This window comes from Mobula hypostoma, chromosome 10 (assembly GCF_963921235.1).
Source record: "Mobula hypostoma chromosome 10, sMobHyp1.1, whole genome shotgun sequence".
Taxonomy (NCBI): domain Eukaryota; kingdom Metazoa; phylum Chordata; class Chondrichthyes; order Myliobatiformes; family Myliobatidae; genus Mobula; species Mobula hypostoma.
In genome coordinates, this window is record NC_086106.1 from 29254710 (window position 1) to 29279639 (window position 24930).

Sequence of the window (24930 nt, forward strand, 5' to 3'; positions counted from 1 at the left end):
TTAATCTGTTCACAAACTTGCATTTAAACAGCGCCTGTCTCTATTTTACGGCTTCCTCGCTGCTTTCAGGTCTTATTGTCACCAAGACCTTCTCTTGTCCCTTTCACGCTCTCCTGTCCATTCTGCTCGCAGCGCCAATTGTGTGAAATCAGGTTCGGTGAGCGGGGCAGAAGACACTCGCTACCGGTAAGTTAATTACCTCATTTACAGGGCAAGACAAATAATAAACAGTTAATCAAGTTACAAATCATTACCTACAGTGTACAGACAGGCCCTCACTGCACCGCTATTCTCGCGTCATCGGTCGCAAGCTAGTTAGTGGTGACCCAGAGAGCAAAAGGGACCGACTGCTGGATTCATGTTCGACCGGCGTTGTGGCACCAAACGGCGGTCAGCGGAAGGGCTGCAAAGCTCCTTAAACGGGTCACTCCCCAGCTAACAAGGAGGATGAAAATGCACTGGGTTCCAGAGTGGAACAAAAAAAAATAGCAACACAGACAAAATGCCGGAGAAACAGGCAGCATCTATGGAAATGAATAAATAGTGGAAAGGAAGGGGAAAGACGACAGGATAAAAGGGTGGGGCGGGAAGGAGGATAGAGAGAAAGTGATGGGTGAACCCAGGTGGGTAGGAAAGGTAAAGGGCTGGTGGTAAGTGAATCCGATAGGCGAGGAGAGTGGAGGATAGGGGCTGGAGGATAGGGGCAGGAGGACGGGAACCAGAGAGAAGTAATAGGCAGGAGAGAAGAGGTAAAAAACCAGAGTGGGGGATAGAAGAAAAGGAAAAAGGGAGCAATTTTTTTTTACCAGATGTTAAAATCAATATTTATGCCATCAGGTTGGAGGCTATGCAGACAGAATTTAAGGTGTTCCTCCACCCTGCGAGTGAGTGCATCCTGACACAGTAGGAGGCCATGGACCGATATGTCGGTTTGGGAATTGGAATTAGAATGTTTGGCCTCCGGGAAGTTCTGATTTTGGCGGAGGGAGCGGAGGTGCTTGACAAAGCGATCCTCCAGTATACTATGGGTCTCACCGATGGCCACTTGGGGAGCATTGTCACAATAAGCGAGCTCAGTGGATTCGCAGGGTGGTGTTGCCTCACCTGGAAGGACTGTTTGGGGCCCCCTGTGAAGGTGAGGGACGAGATGAGTGGGCAGGTGTAACACTTAGGCTCAAGGGGGATTAGCGCTAGGAACAAATGGACAAGGGAATTGCAGAGGGTGCGATCACTGTGGGAAGTGGGGAGGAGGGGGAGGTAAAAATACAGTTGCAAGTAAAAGTTTATGACCCCTTTGCAATGACTTGGTTTTCTGCATTAATTACTGTTAAAATGTGGTCAGATCTTCATCTGTCAAAAAAGTAGACAAACACAATCTGCCTAAACGAATAACACACAAACAACTGTACTTTTCATGTCTTTATTAAATACATCGTTTAATCATTCACAGTCCAGTCTGGAAAAAGTATGTGAACCCTTGTATTTAACAACCGGTAGAACTACTTTAGCAGAAATAACCACCAATAAGCGTTTCCTGTAGCTGCTGATTAGATGTGCACAATGGCGAAGAGGAATTTTAGACTATTCCTTAATACAAAACTGTTTCAGTTCATCAATATTTCTGGGATACTTTGCATGAAAAGCCCTCTTCTGGTCATGCCACAGCATTTTTAATTGGGTTATGGTTTGGACTCTGACTTGGCCATTCGAAAACACAAATTTTCTTCTTTTTATACCATTCTGTTGTTTTGTGTTTCAGATTATTGTCTTGTGCATCATCCAACTCCCATTAAAATTCTGGTGACAGATCACTACCCTGACGTTCTCCTGTAAAATGTCTTGATACAATTTTGAATTCATAGAAACATAGAAAACATACAGGCCCTTCGACCCACAAAGCTGTGCTGAACATGTCCCTACCTTAAAACTACCTAGCCTTTGCCCATAGCCCTCTATTCTTCTAAGCTCCATGTCGCCATCCAGGAGTCTCTTAAAAGACCCTATCGTTTCCGCCTCTCATACTAGCCAATTCAGCCCTGGGGAAAAGCCTCTGACTATCCACATTATCTTGTACACCTCTATCAAGTCACCTCTCATCCTCCATCGCTCCAAGAGAAAAGGCCGAGTTCACTCAACCTATTCTCATAAAGCATGCTCCCCAATCCAGACAACATCCTTGTAAATCTCCTCTGCACCCTTTCTATGGTTTCCATGTCCTTCCTGTAGTGAGGCGACCAGAACTGAGCACAGTACTCGAAGTGGGATCTGACCAGGGTCCTATATAGCTGCAACGTTACCTCTTGGCTCTTAAACTCAATCCCACGATTGATGAAGGCCAATGCACTGTATACCTTCTTAACCACAGAGTCAACCTGTGTAGCAGCTTTGAGTGTCCTATGAACTTGGACCCCAAGATCCCTCTGATCCTCCACATTGCCAAGAGTCTTACCATCAATGCTATATTCTGCCATCATATTTGACCTACCAAAATAAACCACCTCACCTTATCTGGGTTGAACTCCATCTGCCACTTCTCAGCCCAGTTTTGCATCCTATCAATGTCCCGTTGTACCCTCTGACAGCCCTCCACACTATACACAACACACCCAACCTTTGTGTCATCAGCAAATTTACTAACCCAACCCTCCACTTCCTCATCCAGGTCATTTTTAAAAATCACAAAGAGTAGGGGTCCCAGAACAGATCCCTGAGGCACACCACTGGTCACTGGCCCCCATGCAGAATATGACCCGTCTACAACCACTCTTTGTCTTCTGTGGGAAAGCCAGTTCTGAATCCACAAAGCAATGTCCCCTTGAATCCCATGCCTCCTTACTTTCTCAATAAGCCTTGCATGGGGTACCTTATCAAATGCCTTGCTGAAATCCATATATGCTACATCTACTGTTCTCCCTCCATCAATCTGTTTAGTCACATCGTCAAAAAATTCAATCAGGCTCATAAGGCACAACCTGCCTTTGACAAAGCCATGCTGACTATTCCTAATCATGTTATGCCTCTCCAAATGTTCATAAATCCTGCCTCTCAGGATCTTCTCCATCAACTTACCAACCACTGAAGTAAGACTCACTGGCCTATAATTTCCTGGGATATCTCTACTTCCTTTCTTGAATAAGGGAACAACATCCGCAACCCTCCAATCCTCCGGAACCTCTCCCGTCCTCATTGATGATGCAAATATCAATGCCAGAGGCTCAGTAATCTACTCCCTCGCTTCCCACAATAGCCTGGGGTATATCTCGTCCGGTCCCGGTGACATATCCAACTTGATGCTTTCCAAAAGCTCCAGCACATCCTCTTCCTTAATATCTACATTCTCAAGCTTTTCAGTCCACTGCAGGTCATCCCTACAATCGCCAATATGCTTTTCCGTAGTGAATACTGAAGCAAAGTACTCATTAAGTACCTCTGCTCTCTCCTCTGGTTCCATACACACTTTGATTGCAGGTTGTCCAGGCCCTCAGGCAGCAAAGCAGCTCCAAACCGTGATGCTTCACAGTTGGGATGAGGTTTTGGTGCTGGTGTGTAGTGCCCTTTCCCCCCCAAACATAGCAGTGTGCAGTTCTGTCAAAAAGTTCAACTTTTATCTCATCTGTCCACAGAACATTATTCCAGAAGTGCCGCGGTATTTGCAAACTTGAGATTTACGGCAATGTTTTTTTTGGAGAGTAGTGGTTTCTTTCATGGTGTCCTTCCATGAACATCTTTCTCGTATTTTCTTATAGTGGACACATGAACAGAGACTTTAGCAAGTTCTAGAGATTTCTGCAGGTCTTTTGCTGTTACCGTTGCGTTTTTTTTCCACCTCCTTCGGTATTGCACGTTGTGTTCTTGGTGTGAACTTTGTAGGACACCCACTCCTGGGGAGAATAGCAACAGTACTGACTTTCCTCCATTTGTAGACTATTTCTCTTACTGTGGACTGATGAACACTCAGGGCTTTAGAAATGCTTTTGTAGCCTTTTCCAGCTTCATGCGTCTCTACAATTCTTCTAAAGTCCTCTGAATGTTGTTTTAATTGAGGCACGGTGCATGTAAACAGATCTTTCTGGAGAAGAAGAAGATCTGTCAGTAACCTATAACCATATAACAATTACAGTACGGAAACAGGCCATCTCGGCCCTTCTAGTCTGTGCCGAACTCTTACTCTCACCTAGTCCCACCAACCTGCACTCAGCCCACAACCCTCCATTCCTTTCCTGTCCATATATCTATCCAATTTAACTTTAAACGACAACATCGAACCTACCTCAACCACTTCTGCTGGAAGCTCGTTCCACGCAGCTACCACTCTCTGAGTAAAGAAGTTCCCCCTCATGTTACCCCTAAACTTTTGCCCTTTAACTCTCAACTCTTAACCTGATCTTGAGTGTCTTATAGGGCAGGGCACCTCTATAACCCACACCTCCAATCTCATCTCATTGATTGGAACACTTGACTCCAAATAGGTTTTGGATGAGGCGTTACCCCAAAGGTTCACATACTTTTTGAACCTAGACTGTGATTGTTTAAAAAGTTTACTCAGTATTGACAAGAAGACGTACAATTGCTTGTTTGTTATTAGTTTAGGCCGGTTCTGTTTGTCTATTATTCATTTTAGATGAAGATCCAACCACACATTTTGCAAAACAAAGAACAGGTCATTGCAAAGGGTTCACAACTGTATGTTTACTGGGAGCATCCCTTTGGAAACGGCAGAAGTCGTGGAGGATGGTGTATGGGATGCAGAGATTCATGTGGTGGTAAGCAAGGACAGAGGAATTCTTATCACTGTTAAGGCTGTGGAAAGATGGGATGAGCCCAGATGATCGGAAAATGTATTTGAGGGCAGCATCAGTAGTGGAGGGAAGGAAATAGTGGGAACAGATATGATGGGAGGCAATGGAACTGAGTAAAGGGTATAGCATTCGTACAGGAGATAGGGTGGGAGGAGATATAATCAAGATATCCATGGGAATTGTTAGGTTTATAAAAGATGTTGGTTGACAGTTTGTCTCCAGATCGAGAAAGGGGAGGGAGGTGTCAGAAATGGACCGAGTGAATATAAGGGTGGGGTGGAAGTTAGAGGCAAAGTTGATGAAATTGATGAGCTCAGCACGGGTGCACAAAGCAGCACCAATGCAGTCGTCAATGTAGCGGAGGAAGAGTTGGGCGGTGTTATTGGGGAAGACTTTGAACAGACTGTCCTACGTAGACAGCAGAGAGGCAGGCACAGCTGGGGTCCATGTGGGTGCACCTGGCTACCTTTGAGTCTGGAGAAAATGGGAAGGGCTGAAGGAAAAATAAAGGGTGAAGGCAGGCTCTGCTAGATGGAGAAGGGTGGTGGTGGAGGGGAATTGGTTGGTTCATTCATTAAGAAAGAAGCAGAGAGCTTTGAGGCCTTCTTGATGGGGATATATGTGTGCATGGACTGAACATCCATGGTGAAATGAGGTTGGCAAGTTCAGGGAATTGAAAGTTGTGGAGGAAATTGAGAGCATGAGAAGTGGGTGGATTAGGTGGCAGGGGACTGAGCCAAGGGGCATAGAATGGATTTGAGGTATGAGGACACGGGTACAGTGGGGCAGCAGCAGGCAGAGACAATAGGCCTACCCAGACGGTCAGGTTTGTGGATCTTGGGTAGGAGTTAGAGGCAAGCAGTGCAGGGTTAAGGAAATGGAGTTTGGTGGCAGTAGATCCGAGTTCTCCAGAGTGGAAGGGGTCAGTGATGGCAGAGGAGACTATTTTCTGATATTCTGGAGAGGGGTCCTCTTCGAGGGGTAGGTATGAGGAGGTGTCTGAGAGTTGCCACCCGGCCTTAGCAAGGTAGAAGTCAATAAGCCACACTACCACAACACCCCTTTTGTCAGCGTGTTTGAAGGTGAGGGTGGCACTGGTGTGGAGAGAGTGGGGAGCAGTGTGCTCAGAGGAGGTAAGGTTCGAGGATGAGAGAGGAGTGCTGACGTCAAGATGGTTGACGTCTTGTTGGCAATTCAAGATGCAAAGATCCAGAGCGAGGTGTCTGTGAAGAGGAGAAGGGTTGAATAGAGGAGAAGGAGGTCGTCAGTGTGTGGAGTGGAATTCTTGCCAAAATTAAGGATGTAAACATAGTGGTGTTTTTGCATAAGGGGGAAGATGAAAGAAATAATTTTAAAAGTCTATTTGATCTGTTATGTACCCCGTGACTGGGTTGCCAAACCAGCAGAAATGGAACGCTTGTTGGAGTCTGTGATTACTAGGACCTAATAAAGTTTTATTAAAGAAATAAGTAATACAGTACACTAATCACAAGAATATAAATGTAACAGGTTAGCAATGATAGTATACACATATACACAGAAATAGGGTAATAGGAATCAACCAAGCTCTATCGCAGTCTAGGGGTAAAATGATCAGTCTTAAGTGAAGCAGAGTTCAGTTCAGTTTAGTGCAGTTCGAAGTAATCGCTGTTGTTGTACCGTTGGGGAGAGAGAGAGAGAGTGAGAGATGCAGTTGGTTTCGGGCAGACCTTTTGATGTCTTCTCATCCTGCTGTGGTCATCGACTGTGACCCCTCCGTTCCGGATACGATCATTCTTCCGTGGTGAACCCGACACCCAGGCAAGGGTGGACACACACCCCAGGTTCCCACCGATCGTACATTTACACCCTGTGAGCCTCTGACCAATTCCCGCGAACCGGACCTCCAAACTTCCACCAACTTGTGGGGGCACACTGCTCTTTCCAGGGTCTCGTGGCGTGTCGTGCCTTAGCAAACCTGCTGTTTTTATCCCCCTGCTGGGGTATCACCTGTCCATCAAACTTCAAACAGTTCAGGTTCAAAGCAAACGGTCTGTCAATATCTGAATTATGTTTCTTTCTCGTTAATCTCTCTCTTCTCTCTTATTAGCATTTTGAATATTTCTCCATTGTCTTCCGTTATCTCTCTCATTAGCATCATCCGTCCGGTAGCTCTACTTGGTGTCACACATGACAGATCACTGTGACAGCAAAGTTGGGATCAGGAAAAGAAAGGATGGCGTTTATACAAAGTTCAGAGGACGGTGAGAACACAACTGGGTATAACAGGAGGGAGGAAGTTATACTTGATGATGATGATGACGAGGCCTCGGCCTGTCAGGGTCGAACACAGATGTTCTGTCCTACCTGTCTACATACACAGGCCGGGGCAGTACAACATGGAGAGCAAGCTGCTGCCCCTCTCCGTGCATCTGATGAATCCAAAGGAATGGCAGAGACCGATACAGTTTGGTACTAGCAGCCTCACTGGATTTAACCAGTCAGCATTGAATTCAATGTAGGACTGCCTTAGGGACTCCAGCTCCGGATTTTTCCCTTGGGGTCTTACCCATTTAACAAACTAGGTTGAATAGTTACTTATTTGGAATTAATATGACAGGCATTTGTAATGGAGTTGTCAAGAAGCAATGCAGCATATATTGTTTGAATGCAATTCCCCTGAGGTGAAGAGGAAACATCTCATTGCTAAATTGAAATCTTTGGGACATGGAATAACATGGAATATTTGTTAGGATATCACTGACATCATAGTGTATGTAAGTGATTTGACTTTCTGAAAAGCTTGATTAGATGTTTTGATATTTGAGGGTTTTTTTTGGGATGAGGAATTGAGTGGGTACACTTCCTGTATCTTTGCTCCACACTCCAACTTGGTAGGTGTCGATAACACACCTTGTGTTGGTCTGCCAGTCCTTATTAAACTTTACAAGAAGGTTCTGTGGGGAGTGAAGTGTATGAGGGACAGTTGCTTGTACAAGGGCAGGAGCAGAAAGTTCCCAGAAACCGTTTGTGGAATCTCTGTGACAACCTGATAAACCACAGAGAGCCCAGTTTCAGACCAGCTCGCTAACCACCTGTGAATGTATGGATCTGTATTCCCACTTTGGGATGCTGATGGCCAGGGACAATGTGTTCCCGTGGTCGCTTCATGGCTGATGAGCTAACGGGGCCGAGGGAACAGGTAGTGTCAGGGTCACGGAGTTTCCCTTACCTGACTAGCCGGGGTCACCCATGTACCTGGAGAGTTTACACTGGATTAGATATCGAACTGTTGATCGGGTGAGCTCCTGCTGGAGATCTGCCGCCAGCGGACGAAACAAAACTAACGTGTCAGGTAGGAAAGTGTGCGGGAACACGGGTTTCGGACTCCGATAGAGAACCGAACGAAGACTAGTCAAGGAATCAGGCGATTGGAGAATCTCTCGGAACACAGAGATGGATCCAAAGTTATCGAGGGCACTGTGGGTGCGGAAATTTCAACTTCCACTCGGGACCCACAGGTGATGACACCCGCTGCGCTCTGCTCTCCGCGGCTCAGACACCAGAGTGTGTTCGGGTGATGGCGGCTCAGAATAAAACGGCAACCAGAGTCAACATCGGTAGCTTCGGACTTGAGGGCGAACTGGCATAAAACCTGAAACTGGTCAGATAAACTAGCGGAAAGGGTCAGTTTGGTGCATTTAATAGTTCCATGATGTCAGAGAGCTACAGAGTAGATGCATGCCATTTGGCCATTCGAATTCCAAAGTTGTACTTATCCAAATTTTTTCTTAAATGTTGCAATCAAACTGGCATCCACCACTTCCGTTGGTAGCTCGTTCCACACTCTCGAAATCCCTCTGAGCGAAGTTGTTCCTCTCATGTTCCCCTTAAGAATTTCACCTTTCACCTTTAACCCCATGACCCCTAGCTTTGTCTCAACTAACCTCAGTGGAAAGTGCCTGCTTACATTTACCCCATCTGTATCTCTCATAATTTTGTATACCTCTATCCAATCTCCCCTCATTTTCTGACAATCCAGGGAATAAAAGTCCTGACCTATTAAATTTCCTTATAGCTCGGGTCCTCAGAACCCAGCAACTTCTTTGTAAACTTTCTCTGTACACTTTCCATCTTATTGATGAAAGATACCAGATAAATTGTAAATCAGCAGATCCTGGGCTCGAAGGATGGTTGGGAAATTGAAAATGCTGTGGTGGGTTGTTTCAGAGAGCGTTTTCCCAGGGACAGACACCGGAGGGGTCAAGTTCAGAGGAGAGAGAGGAATCTTGCTGGAGAGTGGTGCAAAAAAATATAGAAACAAGGATATGGACTTTTGCACTAGAACTCCCAAGTTCCTTTGCACCTCCAAAATCTAAATGCTCTTTCCATTTACAAATAGTCTTCATCTTCCTCTGACCAAAATGCATGATAATGCAGGAATGGTCTCCTTTGGTTCTTTAATGCCAGCACATACTTTCCTAAATCAAAATTGCTCAGATTGCTTTGAGCTGGTACTTGCTGGAGTTCAGAAGAATGACGGGGAATCTCATTGAAACTTATCAGATATTGAAAGGCCTATATAGAATGGACGTGGATGGGATGTTTTCTGTATTGGGGGAGTCGAGGATGAGAGACCACAGACTCAGAATCCAAGAGCATCCCTTTGGAAGAGAGGTGATCAAATGATGGATCAGAATCGATGGTCAATTGTCACCCCTCAGCCTATATCCCAGGGAAAGAAGCTACAGGTCATCCAGCTTCTCCTGATAACTCATGCCCTCCGGATCCCATAACATCACATTAATTTTACATTTCACTGGTTTTGACTTAAGTACACTGTCTGCTGCCTCTGTCTAATGTCTGTCATGATCAGACAGTATCAGGTTGTATCAGGCAGCATCTGCACAGAAAGATCCCTCCAACAGTATCAAGATGATTGTTCAGAACTTCGGCTGTTGCAGTTGCTGAAATGATAGCCCCAAGCCCCTGTGGACAGAGTTTGTTGATCATGTTTGGAAAGGTTCCCACCCTGAGGACATCCCAATGTTCGATGTTGAATAGCCAATGATGAATTTGGAACGAGAGGTCAGAGGGATACATTAATTCAATGGGATGGGGGTGGAAGAAAGGATTTTAAATAGGGTTCTGGTCCAGTTAGACCTGGCTACAATACTTAACATGATATTTACAGAAGGGCCTTGAGGCAAATTCACTATAACATGGGATTTACTGGAGCAGACAGATGAAAACTGTTTCCTCTGGAAGTTTGGGCTTCAGTTCACTGTCCTGGTAAATGTTTAGATTCTGGATCTGCTGATATTTTCTCTTTTGGCACCTGACATCCAGTTGTTGGACCTGGATTGTATTTCCTGGCTGTATTTGTACAGTTCACACATCCCAATCAGTCTGCCTGCCTTTCCCAATGCAATTGGCGGACTAGGAAGATGTTCTGGTTTGAATAGACCCAATGGTCGCCAACCTACCCAGAATCCTCTACACTCTAGGAACCTGTCTTTCTGTCTAAAGCGATGTGGGTTTCACCATCAGCTGTCTCACGGTAAAAGCAGGTCTGGGTATAACCATATAACGTATAACCATATAACAATTACAGCACGGAAACAGGCCATCTCGGCCCTTCTAGTCCGTGCCAAACTCTTACTCTCACCTAGTCCCACCGACCTGCACTCAGCCCATAACCCTCCATCCCTTTCCTGTCCATATATCTATCTAATTTAACTTTAAACGACAACATCGAACCTGCTTCAACCACTTCTGCTGGAAGCTCATTCCACACAGCTACCACTCTCTGAGTAAAGAAGTTCCCCCTCATGTTACCCCTAAACTTTTGCCCTTTAACTCTCAACTCATGTCCTCTTGTTTGAATCTCCCCCACTCTCAATGGAAAAAGCCTATCCACATCAACTCTATCTATCCCCCTCATAATTTTAAATACCTCTATCAAGTCTCCCCTCAACCTTCTATGTTCCAAAGAATAAAGACCCAACTTGTTCAACCTTTCTCTGTAACTTAGGTGATGAAACCCAGGTAACATTCTAGTAAATCTTCTCCATTCTCTATTTTGTTGACATCTTTCCTATAATTCGGTGACCAAAACTGTACACAATACTCCAAATTTGGCCTCACCAATGCCTTGTACAATTTCAACATTACATTCCAACTCCTATACTCAATGCTCTGATTTATAAAGGCCAGCATACCAAGAGCTTTCTTCACCATCCTATCCACATGAGATTCCACCTTCAGGGAACTATGCACCATTATTCCTAGATCCCTCTGTTCGACTGCATTCTTCAGTGCCCTACCATTTATCATGTATGTCCTATTTTGATTAGTATGCCCCAGTGTGACTGCCCGTGGTGTTACTAGAGACTGCATCAGTTCCCTCCCATCAGCAGACTGCTGCTTGGTGCCAAGTGTGTTGATTAAAGTCACAACCTGATGTCCCACTCCTATCTGGTCCTGTGTTCCGCAGTGTCCCTCCGCCCGGGGAGTGAACAAATGCTGTTGTGTTCCTGCCTCATTCTCCTCAAGAACTTGACAGGTTCAGGAGCTGCTCAGTTTATGATGTTGCGTCAAGGCTCACGTCGTGTTGATAGGAGCTTTCAGAGGCCCAGGAGCTTCTGGACCTGCTCACCATGGAAAGTACTTAAAAGTTTTTAAAGTTTTCCTTTTGCAGACTAAGACAAAGTTCAAAGTAGATTTTATTGTCAAAGTACGTTGATGTCTACCAAATACAGCTCCAAGATTCAGTTTCTGGCGGGCATACTTAACAAATTTAGAGAGTAGTAACTATAACAGGATCAAGGAAAGGCCGCCCAACTCAGGCATTCAACCAGAGCACAAAAGACAAAAAGACTGTGCAAACGTAAATATAAATAAATAGCAATAGATAACGAGAACATTAGATGAAGAGTCCTTGGAAGTGAGTTCGTTGGTTGTCGGAACATTTCAATGATGGGATAAGTGAAGTTATCCTCTTTGTTGAAGAGGCTGATGGTTGAAGGGTCGTAACGATTCTCGAATGTGGTGATGAAAGTCCTGAGGCTCTTGTACCTTCTACCTGATGGCAGCAGTGAGAGAAGAGCATGGCCTGGGTGGTGAGGGTCCCTGATGATGGATGCTGCTTTTCTATGACAGCATTTCATGTAGATGTGCTCACGGTTGGGAGGGCTTTACCCGTGAGGGACTGGGCCATATCCACTACTTTTGTAGGATTTCCTGTTCAAGGGCATTGGTGTTTCCATGTCAGGCTGTGATACAGCCAGCCATACACGTCTATAGAAGTTTGTCAGAGTTTTAGGTGTCATGCCAATTCTTCGCATACGCTTAAGGAAGTAGAGGTGCTGCATGCTTTCTTTGCAATTGCTGGGCCAAGGGCACGAACTCTGAAATAGTAATAGCTGGAAATTTAAAGTTGGTAACCCTCTCAACCTCTGATCCTCCGATGAGGACTGGCTCAAGGACCTTTGCCTTCACTCTCATGAAGTCTATAATCAGTCCCTTAGTCTTGCCGACATTCAGTGAGAGGTTGTTGTTATGACACTAGTTGGCCAGATTTCCAGTCTCCCTCCTGTATGTTGATTCATCACCACCTTTGGTTCGGCCCACAACAGTGGTGTTGTCAGCAAACTTGAATATGGCATTGGAGCTGTGCTTAGTCTCACAGTCATAAGTGTAAAGTGAGTAGAGCTGAGACTAAGAACACAGCCCTGTGATGCACCTGTACTGATTGAGATTGTGGAGGAGATGTTGATGCCAATCTGAACTGATTGGGGTCTGTAAGTGAGGAAATCCAGGATCCAATTGCACAAGGAGGTACTCAGGCCAAGGCCTTTGAGCTTATTGATTAGTTTGAGAGGATGATGGTATTGAATGCAGAGCTGTAGTTGATGAAGAGCGTCCCGATGTATCCCCCTTTGCTGTCCAGATGATCCAGGATTGAGTGAAGAGCCACCGAGGTGGCTTCTGCTGCCCTGGTAGACAAATCGGAGCGGATCCAAGTCTGCACTCTGGCAAAAGCTGATATGTTTCATCACCAACCTCACAAATACTTCATCACTGCAGCTGAGCGGTAGTCGTTGAGGCAGGCCACCTCGCTCTTCTTGGGCACCAGTATAATTAAAGGCTGCTTGAAGTGAGAGGGTAAAGATCTCAGTGAACCCACCAGCCAGTTGATCAGCACAAGTGGCCGGGTACCCCGTCTGGTTGAGTTGCTTACCTTGGGTTCACCATCCTGAAGGCAGCTTCAGAGACTGAAATCATGGTATCATTGGGGGATGTGTGAGTTTGTGATGGTTCCTCCATGTTTTTACAGTCAAAGTGAGCATCAAGGCATTGAGATTGTCTACAAGTGAAGCACAGCTGTCTCCAATGTCGTTACATTTAAATTCAAGAGGTGACAGCATTTAAATCCTACCACAGCTATCAGGATGGGCTGTTTCTTGTTTGCAGACAGCAGCATACAGTACTGCTAACGTGTGATCATAGTCCATCGTATGTAATCTGTGGTCAGGATCACAGAGAACTCCCTTGGTAAATTGAACGGCTGGCATTTCACCATTAGATGTTTGGAGTTGGGGGAACACAAGTTCAACAAAACAGCCACGTCAGAGCACTAACAAGAGTTTATCATAAAACACACATCTCATCCTTTTGTCTTTCCCGAATCAGTAGTTTGGTCCATTCTATAAATCGAGAATCCTTCTGGTTTGACTGCTGAATCTGAGGAGCCCAGAGAAAGCCACGTTTCAATAAAGCATGCAGTTGTGCATTCTCTCGGTTGTCTCCGATACAGTAGGCTTGCCTTCTGGTCTCCAGTTTTGTTCTTTAGTGACTGTACGTTTGCCAATAAGATGCTGGGTAGAGGAGGCCTCATCCCTCGGCGTTTCAGCTGGCTTGGAGACTCGCCACCCCTCTCCTGTCCTGCGTTCAGCCATGGCAGTGAACCTTTTAAAGGTGCCAGCCCTGTCTGGTCTGAGTTCTTCAGTCGACTGTGAGATATGAAGAAAAGTCTGTAGCTTGGAGGGAAGTTATGTGCTGCAGATTGCAGTAAAAGTAATTCACAAGAAGGATATTTAAGAGGATTTTGGAACAAATTTCTGCAGCCCACAGAACGCCACCAATGATCACCAGTACCATCTTGATCTTGACTCAGAACAGGTACAGAGGATATTCAGAGCCCGAGCTGAACCTGTCTTTCAAACGGTAAGGCTGCAGGGAGTGTGAGAGATGTGGAATAAAGTTCCAGGAGAGAAGATTATAAAAGACAAGCTCACTAACAGTTTGTGTCCGCACTGATCTGTGTCCAGTAAAGACCTTTGCAATGCTCAGGAGTTAACAGGGGTGGGTGCAACAGATGAAGACAGGGTCACGGGGTTTACCTGGTGTGAGCAGGCAGAGTCAATGTCCCCGCTGTAGTTGGACACTGAAAATCCTGTATTGTTTATAGAAACTTCTAATGGGGTAAACTCTTGTTCTCAAGGTCTACCACCGAGGAAAAGAATGGAGCCAGTGTCCCAGCCAACAGATGCCATGAGAGGGAAACAGATGCCACAGGAGTAGAGAGAATGGGCGACTGGGGGAGCTCGTGGGACACGGTGTCTGATCCAAAGTTGTCAGGGGTGCTGAGGCCGCAGGTCGTACTGCAGAGATTACGACTTCCACCCGGGAAACACAGGTAATGAAAGACATGCTGGGCTCTGTTTACACGGTTTAGACATTGGAATGTGTCAGGTCTTGGTGGCTCAAAACAAAATGTCACCATGGGTCAACATTAACCGTTTCAGATTCCAAGCCGGTGGAGTTTATTGCCCTGTGGACAAGCACATGTCTGTACAGGTGTAATGACAAACGTACAGCAGCATCACAGGTACCTGGGATCATATAGGTAACATTCACAAGGAAAACAGAAATTAAACATGAATTGTAGCAAATTTCTACCAGAAAAGTCACAAATAGAAGAAAAGTGAATTTTAATGCAAAGTGGTCTGTGTTACCAGACGGGTGATTAGGGTTGTGCTGGTTGGTTCAAGAACCCAATGGTGAAAGGGAAGTAGCTGTTCTTGATCCTGGTCGCGAGGGACTTCAAGATTCTGTACCTCCTGCCTGATGGTAGATGATTGATTTGATGGTGAATTGGCACAAATCCCAGAACCTAATTGCATTAAACGAGGAGGGACAGTTACTGAGAGATTGGAGTTCATGGGTTCCACTGCACTCCATTCACTCTGCTGTTGCAGTCTGGCAAACTTGTCTGAGGCCAGAGGTCAGCTCTCTGACACCTCTTCTTACTTGCCACTGAATTAGACCCCAGTCTCCCATACCATCACTGACCTGATCCCCTCTGGAGATCTCCACTCTGCAGTCTTCATCCTCATTGTCCTCCAGCCCCCGCCCTGCCCATTTCTACCCTCTACTCCTGAATCATAGACCTAATCTCCCCAGTTGGCCATCGTTTCTGCTGACTCCTTCCCCGCTGAAACTGTAACCTTGTATTTCAGCTCCATTTTGTTCCACTGGTTTAGTACTTTCTGACCCATGTCCATGTCACCACTTCAGCAACGTTCAGTTCCCTGACCTCGATTCTTTTCACCATGAATGTCTTGTCCCTGGTGCACTTTTATCCCATCATCTGAAGAAGACATTGGCTCTCCCCATTTTTATTCTGGGTAACAGACCCGATGATTGCCCCCCTCCATCTGGCAGAACTGGTGCCTATGCTCAACAACCTTGCTTTTTGGCCCCTCTCTCTTTCTCAGGACCAAAGGTGTAGCCACGAGCACTGTCACTGGCCCCAGGTATGCCTGATTTTTCACTGTCTATGTGGAGCGATCCATGTTCCATGCCCGGGCACCAGTGCTCCAGAACTTTCTCTGCTACATTGGGAATTGTGTTGGTGCTGCCCTCTACACCAGCACCGTGCTTGTCAACTTCACCATCAACTTCCACCCTACGCTAGATTCACCTGGTCCATCTCTGACATCGCTCTCATCTTTCCTTATCTCTTTACCTTCATCTTGGGAGACAGATCTTCTCTGAACTTCTGCAAAGTCATTGACTACATCTCTTCCCATCCAGCCTTGTGTGAGGATGCAATTCCCTTTCCCAATACCTCTCCAGAGGTTAGAAGGGTGGTGGTGGTTGTGGGGGGTGGGGGGCGGTGATATTATTGAAATCTCTTTAATGTCAAAAGCCCTAGAGAGTGTACATGGATAGGATGTTTCCATTGTGGGAGCGTCTAGGACCAGAGGGCTCAGCCTCAAAATAGAAGGGCATCTGTTTACAATAGAGATGAGGAGGGACTTCTTTAACCAGGGGATGGTGAATCTGTGGAATTCATTACCACACACTGCTGTGGGGGCCAAGTCATGAGGTACAGTGGCACGCAAAAGTTTGGGTATCCCTGGTCAAAATTTCTGTTACTGTGAATAGCTAAGCGAGTAAAAAATGAACTGATTTCCAAAAGGCATAAAGTTAAAGATGACACATTTCTTTAATATTTTAAGCAAGAAAACTTTTTTATTTCCATCTTTTACAGTTTCAAAATAACAAAGAAGAAAAGGGCCCCAAGCAGAAGTTTGGGCACCCTGCATGGCAGTACTTAGTAACACCCCCTTTGGCAAGTATCACAGCTTGTAAATGCTTTTGGTAGCCAGCTAAGAGTCTTTCAATTCTTGTTTGGGGGATTTTTGCCCATTCTTCCTTGCAAAAGGCTTCTAGTTCTGTGAGATTCTTGGGCCGTCTTGCATGCATTGCTCTTTTGAGGTCTATCCACAGATTTTCGATGATGTTTAGGTCAGGGGACTGTGAGGGCCATGGCAAAACCTTCAGCTTGCGCCTCTTGAGGTAGTCCATTGTGGATTTTGAGGTGTGCTTAGGTTCGTTATCCTGTCGCAGAAGCCATCCTCTTTTCATCTTCGGCTTTTTTACAGACAGTGTGATGTTTGCTTCCAGAATTTGCTGGTATTTAATTGAATTCATTCTTCCCTCTACCAGTAAATGTTCCCCGTGCCACTGGCTGCAACACAAGCCCAAAGCGTGATCGAGTTTATGTGCTTAACAGTTGGAGAGGGGTTCTTTTCATGAAATTCTGCACCCTTTTTTCTCCAAACATACCTTTGCTCATTGTGGCCAAAAAGTTCTATATTAACTTCAGCAGTTCACAGGACTTGTTTCCAAAATACATCAGGCTTGTTTAGATGTTCCTTTGAACCGTTTGAATCATCATAGTCATAGTTATACTTTATTGATCCCGGGGGAAATTGGTTTTTGTTACAGTTGCACCATAAATAATTAATAGTAATATGTAAATTACGCCAGAAAATAAGTCCAGGACCAGCCTATTGGCTCAGGGTGTCTGACCCTCCAAGGGAGGAGTTGTAAAGTTTGATGGCCACAGGCAGGAATGACTTCCTATGATGCTCTGTGCTGCATCTCAGTGGAATGAGTCTCTGGTTGAATGTACTCCTGTGCCCAACCAGTACATTATGTAGTGGATGGGAGACATTGTCCAAGATGGCATGCAACTTAGACAGCATCCTCTTTTCAGACACCACCGTCAGAGAGTCCAGTTCCATCCCCACAACATGACTGGCCTTAAGAATGAGTTTGTTGATTCTGTTGGTGTCTGCTACCCTCAGCCTGCTGCCCCAGCACACAACAGCAAACATGATCGCACTGGCCACCATAGACTCGTAGAACATCCTCAGCATCGTTGAACATCCTCAGCATCGTCCGACAGATGGTAAAGGACCTCAGTTTCCTCAGGAAATAGAGACGGCTCTGACCCTTCTTGTAGACAGCCTCAGTGTTCTTTGACCAGTCCAGTTTATTGTCAATTCGTATCCCCAGGTATTTGTAATCCTCCACCATGTCCACACTGACCCCCTGGATGGAAACAGGGGTCACCGGTACCTTAGCTCTCCTCAGGTCTACCACCAGCTCCTTAGTCTTTTTCACATTAAACTGCAGATAATTCTGCTCACACCATGTGACAAAGTTTCCTACCGTAGCCCTGTACTCAGCCTCATCTCCCTTGCTGATGCATCCAACTATGGCAGAGTCATCGGAAAACTTCTGAAGATGACAAGACTCTGTGCAGTAGTTGAATAGAACAGATGGTGTGATGAATCTGTGGATAGACCTCAGTGCAGTGCATGCAAGACGGCCCAAGAATCTCACAGAACTAGAAGCTTTTGGCAAGGAAGAATGGGCGAAAATCCTCCAAACAAGAATTGAAAGACTCTTAGCTGGCTACAGAAAGCGTTTACAAACTGTGGTACTTGCCAAAGGGGGTGTTACTAAATATTGCCATGCAGGGTGCCCAAACTTCTGCTTGGGGCCCTTTTCCTTTTTTGTTATTTTGAAACTGTAAAAGATGGAAATAAAAAAAGTTTTCTTGCTTAAAATATTAAAGAAATGTGTCATCTTTAACTTTATGCCTTTTAGAAATCAGTTAATCTTTTACTCGCTTAGCTATTCAGAGTAACAGAAATTTTGACCAGGGTGCCCAAACTTTTGCATGCCACTGTATATGTAAAGTGAAGTTGGTAGATCTGTGATTAGTAAAGGTGTCAAATGTTATGGGGAGAAGACAGGAGAACGAAGATGGGTGGGATATAAGTCAGCATGGTGGAATGGTGGAGTGGACTCAGAGAGCTGGCTGGCCTCATTCAGCTCCTGTGTTTAATGGTCTTCCCTGTATCTGTTCTCATGATGAGGCTTTGTTTCCACTCCAGCATGTCTGAGATCTCTCAATTTGTCAGAATATCACTTCCCAGTTTCATGCATGATTCCCATTCTCCTCTTCTCTCCCCCCGCCCCCCCATCTGCCCAGGAAATACCAACAATTCTTACTCTACCCCTTCCTCTCTCCCACCTTCAGACCCTCTTGTAATGGTTATCTCCGCTCTTTCTGTCCAGATCCGAAAAGTCAACTGGATGCTGCCTGACTTGCTGAGGTCCTGCAGCTTTCTGTGTTGATTTAGTGGTCAGAGATATTGGAAAAGGTATAACATTGGCTGTTCGGTTACTACAGAAACATCAGGATGAGTCAAGCACCAGCCACAGTGAAATGGAGATTTGAAGTGGCAATGAGGGGTTTCTGAGTGAGTTCCTAGGAATGGGAATGGGGAGGGGCCAAATTTGGTTGGGTAGATGGTGTGGGGAGGTTTTGAGGGGTGGGGGTGATATGCAAAGAGGGTGGAACAAGGAAATGATCACAGTTGATGAAGGAAGTGGCAGCTGGAAGGGGTGGCCATAAATATTGGCTGGGAAATTTGTATGTGGAGAAGTACAGAGGGAGAAACAGGGAGACAGAGAAATAATAGCTGTGCTGTAGGCTGAGATCACCAAAGATGAAACCTTCAGCTTTATCAGCTCCGTCCCCACCCAGACACCTCCACATCTTCCGGGAGAGGCAGAGTGCAGTGTGGGCCTGACCAGGAGACAAGCTCCCTTCCCCGAAGGACATTGGGTTCAGATGAGTTTGCTGCCATATACACCAGGGTGCAATGAAATTCCTTGCATGTAGGTGACAGAGTGAAGGGTGTCCGTGGTTATATAAACACAGTGAGGAGCGGAAAACAACAGGTTGGTGGAAAGTTCAGCAGTGCCACCTGACCAAGTGCAAACAGAAATGATCCAGAGACAATAACGGAACAACCGAGAACGTGGGACCCCCTCTGGGAAGGGGATGTGAGAGAGCTGACTGGTTCAGGAGTCTGACAGCAGTGGGGAAGACGCTGTTCCTGAGCCTGGTGGTCCGGGATTTCAAACTCCTGGATCTTGTCCTGGGAGATAGCAGAGAGGGAATGGCCAGAGTGACAGGCATCCTTGATGAGACTGGAACAGGAACAGGCCCTTTGGTGCACAATGTTGTGTTGGAGTAATTAATGTAGTAATTAAATGCCTAACTCAACTCATCCCTTCTGCCCACCAATTGTCCCTATCCCTCCATTCTCAGCATATTCATGAGCCTTTATAAGGGCCTCATACACACCTCTGTCGTATTTGTTTCCTCCATCACCCCAGCAGTGAATTCCAGGCACCCACCAGTCTGAAAATAATCTGCTCCACATCTCTGCTTTGAACTTGCACTTTAAATTCCTGTCCTCCACTCTCAGACATTTTGACCTTGGGACAGGCTGTCGACTCTATCTATGACTTACATAACCTTATTGAGCTCCATTGGGTCTCACCTCGACCTCCACAATGAGAGATGGTGTCCTCCATAGCCCTATCTTTCCTGCATGAGGTATAGATTGACTGGGAGGCTGGTGATGATGTGGGCCATTACTGATGGCTTAAAGCTCTCCATTATGGTCGTAGTTAGAGTCACTGGTCAGTAGTCACGGACACAGGTCACTTAATTTACCTGGGGAAAGTGAACCAGTTGGACTTCATCATGTTCCACTGATACTCAATTTTCCAAATTTCACAATCATCTTTATCTTTCTCTCTCTCTCTCTCTCTCTCTTTCTGTTCTAAATACATTTCACAGGGTCTCTGCAATGAACGGAATTTCAAACCAAACAACAGGTCAAGATTCTGAATGTGGACGAGACTTCAGCCAGGCATCCGGACAGTTGAGAGGCCAGGATAGTCAAACCAGAGAGAAACGGTGGGAATGTGGGGAATGTGGGAAGGGATTTGATTACCCATGCCTTCTGGAAATTCATTACCGCAGTCACACCGGGGAGAGGCCATTCATCTGCCCCGTGTGTGGGAAGGGATTCCCGCATTCATCCCACCTGGGTAAGCATCGCCGCGTTCACACCGGTCAGAGGCCATTTACCTGCACTGTGTGTGGGAAAGGATTCTCGGATTCATCCAGTTTGAGGAAGCATCAACGTGTTCACACTGGGGAGAGGCCATATATCTGCTCGACATGTGGAAAAGGATTCTCTCAGGCAACCAGCTTGAGGTACCACAAGCGAGTCCACACCAGGGAGCGGCCATTTATCTGCACTCTGTGTGGGAAAGATTTCTCACACTCCTCCAACCTGTGGAACCATAAGCGCATTCACATCGCTGAGAGGCCGTTTACCTGTTCTGTCTGTGGGAAAGGATTCACTCATTCCTCCAGTCTGAGAAGACATCAGCATGTTCACACTGGGGAGAAGCCATTTGTCTGCTCTGTGTGTGGGAAGGGGTTCAGCCAAACATCAAATCTGAAGAATCACAAACGTGTCCACACGGGGGAGAGGCCATTTGTCTGCTCTGTGTGTGGGAAAGGATTCTCTCATTCCACCAACTTGAGGAAACACAAGCGAGTTCACTCTGTGGAGAAGCCGTTTGCCTGCTCCGTGTGTGGAGAGGGATTCACTGAATCTAACAAGCTAGTGACACACCAGCAAGTTCACTGCAAGGACAGGTCCTCCCCTGTAGATAGGGGAAAGGATTCTATGGGTCAGACTTCATAAGGACACACCAAGGAACCATTTACCCACACCAAGTGCGGGTAGGATCCACTCAGTCCGCTGCTCTGTGGAATCACCAATGTGTCCACAGGTCACTGCAGGAGCTGGATTCCCCTGTTGCTCCTGATAATTATATCCAGGGCTGGATACAGATCATTGTCCCAGTCTGAATTGACTCTGCTGATGTTTACAGCCAGTGTAACTGGGACTGTCCCTGCTGTTTCGGTGGGAGCGTACAGCAGGATGGGGCTGACTGTCAATACCACCAAGACAGAAGTGGTTTGCCAATGGAATACCAGTGTCCCACCCACTCTATCTGCCTTCACTGTTGGTGATGAAAAGCTGTCAGTAGTGCCATCTTTCAAACATCTGGGGAGCATTCTCTCTGAGGATAGCGGCATTGACAACATCCAGAGCCGCAGTAAACAGGCATCTGCTGCCTTTGGCGTAGAGTCTTTCAAAACAGGAGCCTTCATCCCAAACGTTCTGTGTCACCACCCTCCTTTATAGCTGTGAAGCTTGGGTAAACTACAGCCGTCATATCAAGTCCTTGGAGTGCTTCCACATAAGCTGCCTCCAGCGCATTCTGGGAATTACCTGGCGTGAGCAGGTGCCTCGCACTGAAATACTTGTAAAGACCAACTGCAGGAGTATTGAGGCCATGATCACCCAGCGTCAGCTGCAGTGGCTGGGGCACATAATAAAGATGCCCCCATGTCAGCTGCCCCGCAGAGTGTTATACGGCCAGCTACATCATGGTTGACGCTCAGCTGGAAGGCCGAAGAAGCGCTATAAGGATCAGATGAAGAATGCTTTAAGGAAGTGCAAGATCAGACCCAAGGACCTGGAGGATGTTGCTGCTGACCGTACCACTTGGCGACAGCGGTGTAGGGACAGGGTTCATATTCTGGAGATGGAAAGAACAACCAAAAGACAGCAGAAGAGAGCCAGGAGAAATGCAGCCATGGTTGCCACCACTACCACATATACATGTCCCACCTGCAATAGAGCTTGTGGGTCCAGGATAGGACTGTATAGTCATCAAAGATCTCACCGTTAAAGGAGTGGACGTCGTCATCGGATTTTGATCGACAACCTAAGAGAAAGAAAGAAGAAACTGGGATAGACTTTTTACCTTCTTGGTAACAATGATTAAATGTCTTGAAAACGTGCTTTGTCTATTTAATGGCTGGTGTTGTAGCTCTCCAGAATATTGATATATTTTATGGCTTTTATTGAAGATTACTACTGGACAGAAGCTATTAAAGTTTCAGTTGGAAACACCATCTGAACTGGGAAGAGAAATATAGTAGCTTGTTTAAATTGCAGGGATAGTTGGGGAGGGATGGACATGACGAAAGGAACAACCGTAAGAGGCTGCCATGGGGATCAGGGTCTCCTGGTGCGTTTGCTGATGGACACAGTTGGAAGTTTATAATACAAACGCAGGTTGAAAATGACTATTTGGCCCATCAATGATCCTGATAGTTATGTCCTGGAATTATTTCTGATTTGTGTTGTCTTGGAATCTTAAATGTCTTTACCAATAAAGGACATATCAACCTCTGTATAAATGTACCCAGATGACTTGACCTCCTCGGCCACCTGTGGCAACGATTCCACAGATTCGCCACTCTGTGGCTAAAGTCCTCCTCATCTGTTCTGAAGGGGCATCCTTGTTTTCTGAGGCGGTGCTCTCTGCTCCTAGACTCTCCCACGACTGAAAACATCCTGTCCATGACCAGTCTCTCCAGACTTTTCAATATTTTCAATATCTGGCAGGTCTCTGTTACATACGTGGGTAACAACCAAAGAAAAGAATGGCTCTTTTGTGCAAGAATGTTTGTTTGGTGCATTAAAAAAAAGCAAACTTACAAAAATTAGCAAAATGAAAACTGCCAATATTTACAAAAATATATCTAACAGAAAGCACCATTACAACTACATGCTATTTTCAGTGTGAACTCATTGTCTCTCACTGCTGAAAGCAATCCACCTCATTTTATTCGGCACCAGGCCATAACATCTTTAATTACCCACAAAATTAACAAGACTACTCATGATTGAGAATATAATGCACTCCACAATGTAGTTACAATCATATTAAAAATATACAGAAGCATTGTATACAGAATTCAGTATACAAACAATATATACATGTTTAACTGGCCCTATTACTAAAGAAATGGTATCTTCCACAGTGTATGGGGGAAAGACACCATAAAGACACCCTATTATAAAAACATACTGGGGAAATAAATTGAAGTGTGTACTGTCAGCATATTTAGTGTACTTGTCACCATGGAGCGGAGAGCGAGTTTGTAAATCTGCCACAAGTGAACTATGTTTGGAATGGCAATGGTGGAGCATCGCAGAAGGGGTGGGGAACTGGTTCCAGAGAAGGAGTGCTGGGGTGGGGAATGCTCTGGGTGCAGGCACACGCACGCCTGAAACACCAGGCAGGCTCATACGATTCCAAGTAATTGGTTTATTGATCATCACAGAATGTCTCTCTGGTGCTCCCCACTCCCATCCTTCTCACTTTTCCATGATTCCCCTCTCCCTGCCCCCTTCCCGTTCTCAGTCCACAATTGAAACCCATATCAGAATCAGGTTTATCATCACTCACATATGTCAAAGTTTTATGTGGCAGCAGTACAATGCAATACATAAAATTACTACAGTAATGTGCAAAAGTCTTAGGTACCCTGGCAATATCTGTCTGCTTAAGACTTTTGCACCTGGAGTAGGTGACAGAGTGAAGGGTGTCCATGGTTATATAAACACAGTGAGGAGCGGAAAACAACAGGTTGGTGGAAAGTTCAGCAGTGCCACCTGACCAAGTGCAAACAGAAATGATCCAGAGACAATAGCGGAACAACCGAGAGCGTGGGACCCCCTCCGGGAAGGGGATGAGAGAGAGCTGACCGGTTCAGGAGTCTGGTGCTTCGGATTTCCAACTCCTGTAACTTGTCCGGGGAGATAGCAGAGAGGGAATGGCCAGAGTGTCAGGCATCCTTGATGAGACTGGAACAGGAACAGGTCCTTTGGTGCACAATGTTGTGTTGGAGTAATTAATGTCGTAATTAAATGCCTAACTCAACTCATCCCTTCTGCCCACAAATTGTCCCTACCCCTCCATTCTCAGCATATTCATGAGCCTTTACAAGAGCCACATGCACACCTCCATCATATTTCTTCCCACCGCCAGTGAATACAGTCTGTAAATAATCTGTTCCACAGCTCTGCTTTGAACTTGGCTCCTTACACTCTTAAGTATGTGTTCTTTACCTGGGAGAGAGCTACTGGCTGCCTACTCTATCTACGATTTGGATAATCTTATTAAATTCCATTGGGTCTTCCATCGGCTCCACAGTGAGAGATGGTGTCCTCCATAGAACAATCTTTCCTGCACGTGGTATAGATTGACTGGGAGGCTGGAGCGGGGATCCAATCACAGACCCAGTGCTGAGCACACAGTGATATTAATTGAGTAACAGATCCCAAGGTGCAAACAAAGTCAGCATCAAAGTTCAGGCAGAGATCAAAACATCCAGAGAAATCCAAAAAGCAGAATCGGCAAACAGGCAGAGTACAGATACAAATGCTGGAAAGGCTCAGGAAAATTCACTGGCACAAACAGGTGAAAACACAGGACTGAAATACACTGAGCAATAAACAGAGAGGCAGATGATAGGTGGAGCACAATG

At 45.8% G+C, this 24930-nt stretch overlaps 1 protein-coding gene across 2 annotated transcripts; it reads left to right on the top strand.

The window, feature by feature from the left end:
* The first annotated feature begins 6 nt into the window (after positions 1-6).
* Positions 7-22970, top strand: LOC134352765 (zinc finger protein 239-like). Of its 2 annotated transcripts, XM_063060198.1 has the most exons (4): positions 7-186; positions 6934-7042; positions 14284-14478; positions 20302-22970. In XM_063060198.1, the coding sequence occupies exons 2-4, from the start codon at positions 6969-6971 to the stop codon at positions 21221-21223; spliced, it is 1191 nt and encodes a 396-aa protein (XP_062916268.1). In that variant the 5' UTR covers positions 7-186; positions 6934-6968; the 3' UTR covers positions 21224-22970. The 2 variants fall into 2 exon arrangements, with proteins under 2 accessions (XP_062916268.1, XP_062916269.1); XM_063060199.1 differs by lacking the exon at positions 6934-7042 and having other exon boundaries at positions 20302-22969.
* The last annotated feature ends 1960 nt before the right edge of the window (positions 22971-24930 follow it).

What these genes read in the sequence shown, in the direction of transcription:
- LOC134352765 (XM_063060198.1), top strand. Translation starts at nt 6,969, where the DNA reads ATGACAGATCACTGTGACAGCAAAGTTGGGATCAGGAAAAGAAAGGAT. An exon ending in TATACAAAGTTCAGAGGACG is followed by an intron (nt 7,043 to 14,283) that starts GTGAGAACACAA and finishes CTTGTTCTCAAG; the next exon opens with GTCTACCACCGAGGAAAAGA. An exon ending in CTTCCACCCGGGAAACACAG is followed by an intron (nt 14,479 to 20,301) that starts GTAATGAAAGAC and finishes TACATTTCACAG; the next exon opens with GGTCTCTGCAATGAACGGAA.